The sequence below is a fragment of the Camponotus vicinus genome, unplaced genomic scaffold (assembly GCF_025532165.1).
Source record: "Camponotus vicinus isolate PSW18456_S1 unplaced genomic scaffold, iyCamVici1.0 SCAF_3, whole genome shotgun sequence".
Classification (NCBI taxonomy): Eukaryota; Metazoa; Arthropoda; class Insecta; order Hymenoptera; family Formicidae; genus Camponotus; species Camponotus vicinus.
The window spans coordinates 24,357,267-24,371,925 of record NW_028141967.1 but is presented as its reverse complement, the minus strand read 5'-3'; the positions used below and the strand labels follow the sequence as shown (position 1 = coordinate 24,371,925).

General features: G+C 33.2%; 2 protein-coding genes and 1 long non-coding RNA gene across 4 annotated transcripts in view; 2 read left to right on the top strand and 1 right to left on the bottom strand.

Annotated features, from left to right (window-relative positions):
• The window catches only part of LOC145967915 (uncharacterized), a 29,341-nt gene extending 21,507 nt beyond the window's left edge, over positions 1 to 7,834 (top strand). The window contains exons 2-4 of the long non-coding RNA XR_014437606.1: positions 6,247 to 6,364; positions 6,818 to 7,625; positions 7,704 to 7,834. This is a non-coding gene — a long non-coding RNA (uncharacterized LOC145967915). The remainder of the gene's footprint in view (positions 1 to 6,246; positions 6,365 to 6,817; positions 7,626 to 7,703) is intronic.
• Positions 1,794 to 13,086, bottom strand: L(2)05287 (WD repeat-containing protein l(2)05287). Of its 2 annotated transcripts, XM_083092955.1 has the most exons (15): positions 12,824 to 13,086; positions 12,540 to 12,741; positions 12,268 to 12,452; positions 12,015 to 12,134; positions 11,732 to 11,919; positions 11,480 to 11,638; positions 11,204 to 11,397; positions 10,928 to 11,112; positions 10,671 to 10,831; positions 10,398 to 10,584; positions 10,107 to 10,285; positions 9,777 to 9,949; positions 9,480 to 9,665; positions 4,353 to 4,471; positions 1,794 to 4,250 (listed from the first exon to the last, which is right to left on the bottom strand). In XM_083092955.1, exons 1-15 carry the CDS (start codon positions 12,913 to 12,915, stop codon positions 4,058 to 4,060), a joined length of 2,523 nt encoding a protein of 840 aa, XP_082949081.1. In that variant the 5' UTR covers positions 12,916 to 13,086; the 3' UTR covers positions 1,794 to 4,057. The 2 variants fall into 2 exon arrangements, with proteins under 2 accessions (XP_082949081.1, XP_082949082.1); XM_083092956.1 differs by lacking the exons at positions 1,794 to 4,250; positions 4,353 to 4,471 and adding an exon at positions 8,205 to 8,622.
• LOC145967901 (uncharacterized) lies at positions 2,050 to 6,124 on the top strand. Its single transcript, XM_083092987.1, has 2 exons — positions 2,050 to 6,026; positions 6,097 to 6,124. The coding sequence occupies exon 1, from the start codon at positions 2,612 to 2,614 to the stop codon at positions 3,884 to 3,886; it is 1,275 nt and encodes a 424-aa protein (XP_082949113.1). The 5' UTR covers positions 2,050 to 2,611; the 3' UTR covers positions 3,887 to 6,026; positions 6,097 to 6,124.
• Positions 13,087 to 14,659: the final 1,573 nt, after the last annotated feature.

The following is a 14,659-nucleotide window of genomic DNA, read 5'->3' as shown; positions in this document are numbered from 1 at the left end:
CAAAAATTTATTACTCTACATAAACAGCTTATTTCATCTCTTGCGGCAATAATTGTATTGTTGATGCATCTGGGACATGTCTTTTTAAATTTCTCCGGAGTACCGACCGGAGATACGTACATACATATGTACGGTATTCATACGGTAATTGTACAGACAACGTGCGGCTTCTCCATTTGAATAATTTCATCTATGCAACGACGTATGCTCACCAGGGACTTGCTCGGGTGGCTGGTAGGTGTAGCCGCGACGATCTCGTCGAATAAACGCTCGTCTTTGCAGTCGTCGATGACGGATGCTGATTACGGGTGGGAGGGCGTGTCCCTTATCGCCGCCGAATACCCAGTAATCGTAAATATGACGATCAATTTAACAGCAAGGGTCCGCAGAAGCCCTCGTGCGCCGATCGTCATCCTGGATCGCGTTGGAGCCCCGTCATCGGAAAGGCTGATTCCCGCGCTTGTCGTCGTCGATCGATGGATCGAGCCTCGCACTTTCTTCGATTATATCGATCGACTCAACCACCGCACGATGAACTAGCTGCTACTAAACTCCTGCTCCAGCGGGCGCGAACCAAACGTCAACTCGAAGCGCGCCGCCGAGAAACTGGCGGCAATGAATAGACAGCCCCCCGTCGATGACGGCCAGGACGATGACGATGACGATGACGATGACAATGATGACATGACGACGACGATTCTCTCCCGCAATCGCCAAATAAAACACAGGCTTGTTCTTCTCTTCCTAACTTCCTTCTCCCCTTCTAAAATTCCTCTCGATTAATTTCTTCGCAAGATTGAATATTATAGTGAAATTTTGTGATAAAAAACGCGCAAAAATTTTGGCAATTAATTTATACTCTGATCGATGCAAACTAGAACTATAGGAATGCAGGGAGGATTATATATAATCTTGTGTACATATAAAATATATTACAATTCTTTTTTATGTGGGTAAAACATCGCCAAAATTACTTACGTTATTTCGCTCGCCGAACATGCGTTTCAATATATGTTGCTCGCACTTGAGTACATATTGAGCGTGTGTATTGAAGAAGAAACGCACAAACATAAATAATAATTGAACAATCATCTATTACAGATCTTGTGTTTGTTTTACATACGCGTCACTCGTTAATAATTTACCCGTATCTATGATGTAAATCGGCTAATTAAACAAATTTACGATCCCACGAATATACGCATGATTAATTACAAATATGACGCATGCAATACGCATGCGTGCGTTTGACTGCGAGACACTCTGGGTAATCTTTTTATTAAGTATGCTACATTGCCGATTGCTACTAACATTATTGACTGCCACTGACATTATCGACTATTAATATGATTCAAATTCATTTTCGTCGACGAGATGAATTTAAAGATTATGACACATGTTCTATTTCATGAATTATTTGCAGATTAATAGTCTGCAATTTGCTTATTATATAATTTACAGGCATATATGTATATAATGTGCAGTAAATTTATATTCATTTATTTACATAATTATACTAGTAAAAAATTAAGCAAAAACTATTAAATTATTAATATATACATCATATATTATTCGTAGACAATAAATTATTGTTACAAAAAAAACTTTAATGAATATATTTGTAGCAATAACTCACGTATTCATACTTAACTGTTTCTTTACATTAAGCATCAAGTTATATTTTAAGCTTCTTAATTCAATTATGCAAAAATAACTTTATTATCGAGATAAAGTATTGACTGATATTAGTAGGTTGCATTTTAAAATGCTCAATTATCCACATATGCGATAGATGACAGAGATGTATTCGATTTATTAAGTTTAATTGATAAATAAAAGTTAAAACATAGTTCTTATTACACTTTTCGTTTGAATATTATACATCTTTTTTTATATGTTTGTATGATTTCAATAGCACAAGAAATATATGGAAATTTTGATCAAACTCTATGACAAGTTTTCCTGTTGACATTGCATCATCGATTTCTTATCGGAGTAATACCTTGACAACGCAAAATTTAGTATGGTTATAAAAAGCTCTCACCCATCTTTAACATCTCCTTAAAAGTATTATTGTGAAAATATGACATTCTCTATAAAACTACGCGAAATTGTATTTTATATACATTTGTATTCTGTTATCTGAATTAATATTAACAAATTGATAAGTGTCTTTTTTAATTTCCATTGAAAGCCTTTCACAGAAACTAATATTCTCAGTCTCCTTGAGATACCGTATTAACTATTTGTTCATTGTGATAAAATTTTAAAAATACTAATGATTAATCTATCTCTATTACAATTAAAAATATATAATAAAATAGATGATTTTTGCATGAACCTCTCGGAGATTTGTAGCTTTGCTGCATTATTGTATTGTACATATGTGTATATATGTGTAAAAACTTTTATCAGAAAATACTTCTTTGATGGAAATATACCGTGCTGCACATGTGGGACAAGTTAAGTCAGTTAAATTGATAAATTGTCGACAAATATACGAGGGGTATAAAGACGAAGAATTTTCTCAATTCCAGTTATTTCTATTCGATTGCATAGTTATTTCTTCATAGTTCACTTTTATTCGACGGCGATAGTTTACAGGTGAAGAATGTCTAATACCGTAGAAATAAAATCGTGTCTTGAAAGAAAGACTATTACTGATGTTGTCAATAGTAATAACATTTACAAATTGCTCTCGTTCGAAGAAGTGAAAGAAATAATGAAACGCGTATTGAACGACGACGTTGCTATAATGGAATATGTCATTCGATCATATTCCGATGGCAAACTCGGATATCTTGGTTCTTATTATCGTCTCGACGTAACAACTTCAGCGAAAAAAGGAGAAATTGTCGCTTTCTCGCTCTTTCTCAAGACTATACCCTACGAAGTGCCCGAACAAGCTGAGTACGTGATAAAGAAGCGTGTTTTCGAACGTGAGATCCAATTTCACGGTATTATAATGCCGCTGCTCCGCGAGGGATATCACGGGAAGCCATGGGCTCCAACATGTTACAAGGTGAGGGACAATTTGATGGTCTTCGAAGACTTGGGCTGCAAGGGTTATTCGACGCGAAACAAGCTCTTCGACGAGACGTTGGTGCGCGCGGGTTTAAGTTCTGTCGCGCGGCTGCACGCTGCTTCTTTGTTGGCGGAGACACGTCTCGACGTACCCTTCAATCGATTGTATCCCGACACTTTCACAGAGAGAGCCTTTACTCGTGACGAACAGTCGCGAAAGTGGTTGGAAGTAGGTTTCGACATGGCCGCATTCATAGCCGAAAATCATGGATACGACCCTCATTTGATACGCGCAACTTGCGAACGGATATATGATATTACGAAGCCATCATGCACGAAGACGAACGTAGTCAGTCACGGGGATCTCTGGGGCAACAATCTTATGTTCAATAATGACATGCCACCCAATTGTTTGCTAGTAGATTATCAAATATTGAGATACTCTCCCTTAGCGCATGATATTGCACAGTTTCTGTATCTGTGTACGGATCGAAGTTTCCGTAAAGCGCGGGAAAGTGCGATGTTGCAATACTATTACGAGACGTTATGCAAGGTCTTGGACGATCATGAGTCGCCTCGAAAACCCGCCTGGTCAGAAGTGGTCGAGGGTATGGAGGAGCAACGTTTGGGCGCTGTTATTACCGCGGTGCTCTATTTCCCTACGGTTCTGTTGGAAGAGAATATCAGCGCACAAATCTTCGGCGATTCGGCGTCTTATACCGAGTACAGTTTTGGAGATAGAATGAAATTTGTCTTGCCGATCATGAAGCAAGACTCGGTCTACGAGAGAAGAATCAACGAAGCCGTCATCGAAATGGCCGAACTCGCTTCACAACTAGATCAATTACCAAAACCGTCTTAAATTCAAGCACGTAACAAATATACAATTGGCTTTTACGCATATTCTAAATCTTTTCATTCCGTTGAAACGTTTTGCAATATTTCAATTAGCAGGAGAAGACTCATTCGTTGACTCATTTTTGAGGATTGCTAAGTTTATGATCTCAGCGTAACATGGCGATTTTTCCATGAATCAATGGACAATGTTTTCTTGATCAGGAAATACAGTAGATAGGAAGGACCAATCGTGACTGATAAGTTGTACGTTTAATTCATCCGTATCTTCATCTTCGTTGGTCGGTGTGACTGCGGGTTTCATCGACCGCGATACCTCGTTATCACTTAAATCTGAGAGATCATCTCGAGCTGAATCAGCGTCACTGTCTCTGAAAAATTACAAGAAGGTTAATATATGACGCTGCGTACAAGCATTCAAGTACGATAACTTTAATGTAAGTAATTTGCAGTTGCGTTAGTCTTATATATACCCAGAGTTTTCCGTGCTTTTTAACCGATTTCTTGAGAATTGTTGCCCTGTCAACGACAAGATGAATGATGAGCATAGCAATTTCATCGGCGGTAAAGTATGAGCCGATACGCTGAGCAACTGGAAAAAGAAAAAAGAGAATAATCATATTAAACTTGCACAAGTAAAATAGAGACCGATTCGATTCCGAGAATTACTATAGTGAAGAATTACTATAGAATATACTAGTTGATGAAGAAACTTTATATACTAAATATAAAAGTCGGTAAAACCATTCGAGAATAAATGAACTATCAACTAATTAGTTTTAAGGCTGACACGACAAACGTCCCAGTGAAAATTTGTGCAATTCCCGTAATCTTCTACTTCAGATCTAGGTTGATCCGTCTTTGTCGCAACCCACACGAATATTCTTCGTAACGTGTACATTTTAGCGACAAACGAATATATTACTGTAAAATGTGCAAGAGGATGAGTGCGCTTGAAAATGACTAAAATATTAAAATTTCTTTTACTTTTTCAAGACAAAAATAAATAATTTTCTCTAAACACATTTTGGGCTGTAAAATGATTTTATATTATCTAAATGCTTAAAATATGTTTAACATATAAGCAAAATTTTTGGAAAAATTTCATGTTTTTCGATCTTTATATATCTTTCTTGGAAATCACTACTCCGATTGTATTATCATTTTTTTAAATCTATTTAGAAATAAATTAAGTATGATTTAATCATTCGGTTTAAAGAAATTATAATTTTATCAAAAGTTCGAAACACAAATTAAATTTACTAAAAAGGTTGATTTTATTCAAATTATATTAAATTAAAATTCACTAAGATCTTACTTAGTGCAAAGTACCGATTAAAATATACTCAAATATATGATAGGAAATATGAAAAGATTGATTCATGTATATTAATTCAATGTTGAGACGAAAAATATGAAGATAAGTAGTTTTTGTCATGATTTCGCAACTGCGTTTGCTCTTTTAATCTTGTCACAGCCTAAAAATAACGCATCAAGGTTCATGTATGCCATCAAGAATTTCCATTCGTGAATAAATATTTTCAATACAATAATCGCGCAAGTGAATAAATATTTTCCATACAAGACTGACGCAAAATTACACACCATAGAATTATCGTAATACAAGTATCTCTTTTATTAGATCACAAAAATTTATTACTCTAGATAAACATCTTATTTCATCTCTTGCGTCAATAATTGTATTGTTGATGCATCTGTGACATGTCTTTTTAAATTTTCCACTTTTAGAATGACGCAAGTGTGATTTCAGTTAAATTTCAAGGAACCGACAATGACGACAATAATGACGAAATTGCGAAAAACGAGGCGGCTGGAGAGTGTAGTTCATTATCGTTACAATCGAGACAATTACCAGGAGCACGCATAAAGTCTGGCCTTTCCTTACGTCTTTATTCACGTAGTGGACGCGGTCATTAAGGATATTTGCGCGTTAACAATACGTTTAAACGTGGAAAACACAAGATATCCTATTCACTATTTTCGGCGCGAAAATGTTATTTTTAGAACGGAAGTCTCTCACAGTCTATTTAATCCGAATGGTACTTTAATAACTATAATTACTTAAGAGATGTCACGCAATGTGTGGATGAATATATAATCAAATAGTGTCTGTGAAAACATGTTTTGTATGTTTTGTTTGCTAGAATTCTAATGGAAATAGAATAAGGAAATAAAGTAAGAATATTGTAATTTCAGTGATGAAAATATATATCATAAGAGACAAGTATTGAAAAGTTTTAATTGTCATTCAAAGGTATTAAAAAAATTTTGTAAATTACTGATAACGATATCAGATTAAGACAAATTGATCGAAATTTTACGTTCTATATCGATGTGACATTTTAGCAGGTGTCAATGGCAACAATCGAAACGGTCGTCAAAGAAGATAAGACATTGTTCCTGCTGGCCTGATTTTACGTTTGCGAGCAATCCGATACAATTCTGCGACGGCATCGTTTGTTATGTGAAAGAGATTCTATTGTAATCAACGTTGGCGAAATATTTCGATAACAAAAAACGAGATATGAATTTTTGTAACGTTATTTGTTGTCAAAAGTAATATCTTTTAATGAGATTAGTGCTTATCTGGAGTCAATATTTCAATCTTTTTAATGACATATCTATTTTGCGTGATGTCAACAAATTTAAAATCGTCCCCAAGTCAATAAAAATATTCAAACTTGAATGCCTGAATGATTAGAAACAAGAGATTATTCTAGATTCGCTTACATACTTATAAGTACTGTATAAATACTATGCTATAAAGAAATAGATCGTTTATTTAAAAAAAAAGAAAAAGAAGAATTTAATCTTGTTATAGTAATCTCGTAATACTAATCTCGTTATGAAATATTTCCCCAATGTCGAAATGCTTTAATTAAAATAAAACATCCTCCACGTATCTCCTGCATTACAGATAAAAATGAATTCAACGAGTCTTGTCTGTTCATGATATTCAACTATATTCAAGGACACGCACTTGAAATCAGGACGGTATACCATGTATACCTTGTTTTCATCAGGGATGAATAGCTAACAAAGTTGCCTTTAACGCGTCCGAGTCTCTGATAGCAATGGAATAGCACGTTACGTCCCGCGCGTAACTAATTTCGATAAATTCCTCAGCACAAGGTACATCCTCAGCACGAGATATTTCGCGAGTTTATTTTCGAAACGGATTAATTATTCGACACGGACGCGATGCATTCGTTACATCGAGCGACCGGCATCCGTCCTTATCTATCTTTTCCAATACTGAACCGCCTCACTCCGTTCAATTTGTCGGGCCACTTTCCGCCCACGCGAAGAAAAGGCAAGACGACTGATAACATTCATCGCAAAACGTTAAAATCTATACATATAAGAATACACAATGAACAGGTGCTCTTGCAGCGCGCCGAAGCTACAGAGATATAGTTTGCGATACAGCTGTGACGCGAGAGGCATAGGATTTCCAGCGAAGTTTGCGAACTGTTGTCCAGTGGTCCTAAAGGGACGACAAATAGAACGCCGTGAGAGGGTGGGAGTTTCTATATTAAATCATGGCGAGACTTCTGCTGAAAGCCAGTCGTCCGCGGAGCGTTGGGACACACGTGAAGAGTCTTTTCTGCTGTCTTTCGATTCTTTCACCGAGAAAGATTATCGACTATAATTTTCTGCATACGATCCTCGGTGTATCGTCTGAACGGTTCATCGACTTCATCGTTCGTATTGACGAAGGCTAGGTACTACTATTAATACAGTTCTGTGAAAAATAATAACGAGGAAATTTGGATTAATATTCGTACTTTTGCTTGTTGAAGGAGAAGATTATTCGAGAAGAAAAATTTCGTGAAGAAAGAGCAGCTTAAGAAGACAGCGAAAGAAATCCAGAATCGAGACCTTCTTAAGCGTCTCGTCAGAAAATAGCCGGTTTCTCGAGGATGAAGCTGACTGGATTAAAATTGGTGTTGTGCCTATTGACAACGATATTACTCGTAGCGGCTGTTTTCGGATATCCTGCTAGTAACAGTGAGGCAGTAAGTATTGCATCGCAATATCTCGTCACATTAAATGGAAATTGATATCGAAAACGATGGAGCCCGGAATTTGGGCGAATTAAATTTGACAATTTTCGATCGTTGAGCATTTCGCTGATGTAACACGCGTTCTCATCGCATATCAATTATAAAAAATGCGGCTCTCATATTGTTCTCCACTGCGGGCACGTGGGATGTACATGATAATGTCGAAAGTATAAGTGGTCGTTGAACGTTCCTCATCAAAGCAATCTTTATTTGCCCGATGATGTACCTAATCATATTAAGCTGTAGGTGGTACGTGATCTTGTAAACAGGAAGACTTTTCGCCAAGACTCTTGACCTTTTCAGAAGTTGTCCGATCTGATTTTGATTTGCAGTTGACTTTACATCCGATAATTGTTTTAAGTTGAATAGTCTACTTTTCCTCTTCTTTTTACATTCTTAGCTAATTTTTTCTTTCTCCGCGATAACTTTTTTTTTATTTTTTGTTAAATAATCCTAATAATTCTGTTTAAGCTATACAATTTGCAGGCGATCGAGAACATGAGGCAGATTCCACAGTGGCATTGTCTTCGTTATAGAAAGTTTGATTTTGTTCGCCGTTGTCGAAATTATCGTTTAGGAAGGAGGCACTGACAAATGGACATTCATTACGATCCACGATTGACAGCCGCGATGTTTTACACCAAACTTCATCGTCCTATCGCGCAGAACATGCCGTTTCAAGTTCTTAAGCTAAATAAGCTTAAGTTTACTTAAATTATATATTTTTAGACTATATATATGACACGTAAATGCATTCATATTAAAAAACAGAAGCTTATATTAGAGTTTTGTTGAATTGAGAAAAGTCACATTAAGTGCAATTGACAATCATGACAAAAATAATATCGTACTCTTTGAGATAATTTTTACATTCATAAATCTTTATCTTTACTTATTTATAATTTCAGAATTTTCACAGAGTTCTAAAAGACTTATTTTTTCATTTATATATTTAAACTATGCATAAGTTACTAGAAATTGAAACAATTTTTTATATTATCTTTTAAGAAAATGTATAAATAACTTATTTACACGAATGTGTTCTTTCATATCATTTGTTAAATATTGTTTTTCTTTTACATTTACTTTAGATTACTTTAATGTGCAAAATTTATTTTGCAAATTATGTCCACCTATTTACTTAACGTAAACTTGATCTCAATTATAATGAAAATGTCCTTTCATTATCAACAAACAATAAGCAATAGCTATTTTCGTTGTATTATTAATAATATTAGCACATTACATGCATGCAAGAATATCGCTAATAAAGATGAAAAGAATATTAAGAATTCTACAAGTCCCGGATATTTCAAATAAATCGGACAAAACAGTCTACTTAGACTAATTTTAACTGTAAAATCTGTTTCAAATAGAAATAATCTTAAAAAAATATTTACTATTAGATAAAATTTATATATCCTGAATTTAGAAAATTTCTACATATGTAGCGCGCGATACTTGTAGAAATCTCTGTATAAAACAAATTTTGAAATTTAAAATTCTACCTACTTCTTCTACTATCCCTTTTGCCGATGTACCAAGATGTTCGTGAACTTGTGCAATGGTTTGCTCTTTACTCGAAGATGTTTGAGTTGCTATCAAATTGGAGAAAGCAGTAAATGGTATAGGTCCCTTATTTGAAAGGACTTCTAAAGAAATAGCCGCTTCAGATTCTGGCTCCAATGTGAGCAACTCCTAAACAGAATACAATATATAATAGATACAATACATAGAGTACAAATAGATAGTATTTTCAACTTAGCGTAATTCGCATATTTAATTTTTTTTTGTATAAATTTGGCATACTTGATTCGAATCCAAAAAGAATAATTGCGATTTTCGTTGCCATTGACCAAACGAAGGATTACGTTTTTCCTGTAGATGAGGTACAAAAGTAGCCGCCAATATGAAACTAGTACTCTCGATAAGGCATGTTTTTTTGTAAACAGGTGTCGCGCTTTGTGGCGTGAACACGTACACTAAAAGCATGTGAATTATTTATATTAGAAAAATACTATATAAATTTATTATATAACAATATGATGGATTATAAGATAGATTAAAAAAAGTTTTCAAAATAGTTATTCTTTTAGTAATCAAACAAATAGCACATAAAAAAAGCCTATTGAAACATACATGAATTATCAGATGTAAATGCTGCAATGTATGTTGATTTTGGATCGTATGCAAGACTCACAACATTCAAGGGTACACTCCATGTTATAGCGAGAGTTAAAATATTCCAAACTGTTATGTGTTGCTGAGATGCAACTACTATAAGATGACAGGCCTCGTGTTTACCGAATTCTATTCGTCTATTATAAGTAAATTACAATATTATGATTTTTATAATATTATTATATTTTTATACTTAATTAAGAAGTATATTAATTGATGATGACACTATTTTACTGTCTGTTGACTTACGTTATTGGATGATTATATTGAGAATGTGTAAGACTGGATTTCAACTCGCAAGTTTCAGGTACCCATATAGTTAGAGTAGAATAAAAACCAATAGCTAATAAAGAACCATCCATTGAAAAACCAGCATCTGTAGTAGCTAAATTACGATAGTCTCCTACTCCATAACAATACCAATGTTGTGTCTCTTCTACAACAAATGTAATTATCGAGTAGAAAAATGCTTTGCTCAATTTTAATGAAATTTATTTCATTAAACAATTAAATATAAAATACTTTCTATAGTAGAGGATTTTCCTAAATTCCATAATTTAAATTTGTTATCTTTTCCAGTTGTGACTGCTAACCACTCTCCATCATCAAATGTATCTGGTTGAAAATGTAATGCATTTATTCCATTCTCATGAGGTAATTCAATGGATGTATTTAATACAAATCTAAAACGTTAAAAAATTATATATTAATATTTCGATTACGCTAAATAAATGCAGCGACCGAGTATATAAGTATATAAGTGTATAAGGTATTCTTACATTTGTTTGTTTACATCATACATCCAAAATTTTAATCTAACTTCTATAGATGAAATTTTATCATTTCGTTCTTCGACTGTTGCCATCCACATACCATTGTGATTAAGAGCTATTTTTGTAACTTCTGTATTTACAATAATTACATCGCGTTCTTGAGTGAGAAAATTTTGTGCAGTTATATTAATCTGGAAAGTGTATAAATATTTCATCCCTTTTTTATTTATTCTTATTTTCTTTCTTTTTATATTGTTTCAATATGCGATAAACTTTACTTACATTATACAATAGATTCTTTGTATGAGTATTGTAAAATTGCACGTGTCCAGTTCGGCTATTTAAAACGAGACTACCTGTCCTTTGATCGACGATAAGTCCCGCGGGAAACAAGTCCTTGGACGACGAAGCAACACCCCATGTAAAGTTTTGTATCACTGATGTCAATTTTCTTTGAGGATTTACAATAACAATACCTATTGCAATCAAGATGTGTAATTAGCTGTTATAAACTTACTATTATCAGGACATTTATTGTGAAAGACAATAGAGCTTTACCATTGTCTAAAGTCGATACAGCTACATATAAATTGTCAGGCGCAATAGTGAGATGTTTAATAGGTGCTGGTAATCGTGGAAGAAAGGACTTATTTAGTGGATTTGCTAAAGTCCATTTTACTAATACACATTCACCACCACCTGTATACATATGGCCACCTGTAAAATCAATAAATGTATGTAATTAAATGTTAACTTACTAACGTACAATATACAAAAGATATTTTACAAAATTGTAACAATAAATTTTACCTGATTTACTAAATACTATTTCTGTAACTGGCAATGTATGCCAATGAAACACAGCTGTATATGGTCTAGTTTGGAATAAACTTCTCCATACAACTACACGACCAGTAGAATCTCCCGTAGCGACACATTCTTCTTCTGGATGTCCCGCTATACAAGTAGCTAATCTATTTGTATTGCCAGTCTTGTGTCTGTATTATATATTATATATTTAAAATATGATGTATCGCTTTTCAATATATATTAATTTAATTTATACAATAGTGCTTAAGAAAAAAGATCTTACAGTTTATCGACTAAATTTCTAGCTGGATTTAATATGTGTAAATTTTCATCGTGTAAAAGAGCTATTAAATTCTGTCCATGATTTCCAATTATATCAATGTAATACTCTCGTGAATTTGTGCTAAAAATATAGAAAATAAATTAAACATACTTGCATAAAATCTGAAAATATTTATGCATGCAATTATTTTATACAATTTATTTGAAAAGTAGAAAAAGAGAGAACATAAAAAATCTATTAAAAAATTACTTACAAGATGTATATCGATTTCATACATGTTCCATTCTCTATATCAAATAAAAGTATATATATTTTGTTCCCGCAATTGGAGAGATAAGTTATTAGTGCTTGACATATCTCATTTCCTTGGAATGTTTTATATTTTGTAACATGAAAAGTTCTAATTTTTGCCTTGTTATCCGCTATAGAATTTAATTGCTGCAATAGTATTAAAAATATAAATATATATTTCTCCACATAAATCCACACAAATATAAACAAACTTATGTTTAATTCAAATCTTACTAATTTTTTGGTGATAATGCCACTTTGACAGTCCCAGAAGTCTAGTTCGCCGCTTTCCGTACAACCGACAATAATATTAGTATTATCCGGATGTATTATTATTCCAGCAATTCTGTAATTGGACGGCTCGAATTCTCGCACGAAATCTCCCGTTTGCGTGCTGTACACCCTTATGACATTCTTCCATACTATGTACAAAGTTCTAAAAAAATATCCTGGTGTTAGGCAATACTAATATTGTATATTTAAATCAATTGAAAATGCGAAGAAACTGATAAACTCACTCTCCATCACTGGAAAACAGTGGACGTTGATCGATTATACTTCCACCGCCTTTTCTTTTTACAATTAAATCGTCCGCATCAGAATGCACCATTTTTCTCGCTCCCTTCTTATTTATAAATTTATTTATTATGTGTGCGTTTTCTTCTTTTTTTTTTTTTTTACTCGAGAATGCTTTCAATTTGTAGAAATTATACTTTTTCTTTTTTCGCTCTTTTACATCTTATACCACATTTCAGCACATATTTATAGGTTAGGGATCAGAGAGAAGAATAAGAGACGCCCCCTTTAAAATGTGGACATGAACTACGAAGTCAATATCGAATGTTTTCAGTAGGTAATGTGCACAATTTCCGGTTGTATTCCATGCTATATGCATAAAATGTCGGTAATGCCAGTGTAATTCAAGACGCTTATGTATATTAAATTTTTAATATAAATAAATTTGTTGGTCTCTCTCTCTTTCTCTCTCTGTCTCTCTTTCTGCATTATTAATATTACCAGAGAGAAGACTGAGAGATGTCATGGCCCGCTTTTAGGTGATCCCTGGAAGCGATACTCCCTCTGTGGACATTAAAAACGTGGACATGAATTACAAAACCAACGTCCACGAATGTTCTCAGAGGGTAACACATATGTCCCTCTAATAATATAAATAATATAAATAAAAATATAAATAATTTAATTAATAATAATTTATTATATAAAAATATTAGTATGTTCTCTCTTTTCACGCTATTATTTATTTATTTATGTTTCTTCTTTTTCTTTTTCTCAACATCATTTATTTATTTATTAATTTATTTATTTATTTAGTTCGCTCTAAGTCAGTCTTTTAAAATGCAAAACTAAATATTATAAAATTTGACTTCGGAAAAGCGCGGTAAAACAATCGAATAAATTCAAATCATTAGCATAACGAAAGGTTCCATGATACATCAATCGTTTAATAATTAATTTAAAATAAAATATACCTCTATAATTTAAAATTCCGCGTGTATATGTAGTATGTAAAATATTTCGGCAGAGAATTATCAATAATATCATGTTTGGCCTTGGCGACGTATAGCAAGCGCGCTATACATATCACGGCTTTGTCATCATTCGCACGGTGACTCTCGAGTAATAAAGTAGTGATGAGAAACACTTCGTATATTGTAATTTTTGTACTAAACACGATTACGATTAGTATCGAAACATAATTTGCTATAAATATTAATAAGTATTAATTAATTAAAAATTAATTAACGACATAAAACTGTATCGCAACGATAAATCTTTATCGAATCGCATTCATTCATTACTGCGAATAAAAATTGAAACAGGGGATACATAAAAGGGCATAAGAGAATTAATTATGTTATAAACTTTCGATCATACTGATGCTTATTATAATGATATTTCCTTAACAATATTAGAATTAAATATATTTCGACCAATGCTTTAAATATTCTCAATCCTTGTTAATTAAACAATATACAATTTAATCGAGAATCGATAAAATGATAGGAATACAAAATATTAAATAATCACTTCGATCATTGTGATCTTTACGGACAATAATTATTATTTTAATACTTAGAGTCACAAATATATTCCATCTGTGTTACTTTATCACTCTACTTGACAATCTAAATATAATTTGGGGGGGGGGGGATTGTGAGAGAACACGATGTAAAACAATCGAATAGATGCAAATAATTAGCATAACGAAAGACTTCATGATGAATAGTTTAATAAATAATCAATTAATCTTAATCAATAAATTAAAATACTTCTATAATTTAATATTCCTCGCGCAAATATTTTATATTACAGAAAATATTTCGGCAATGAGA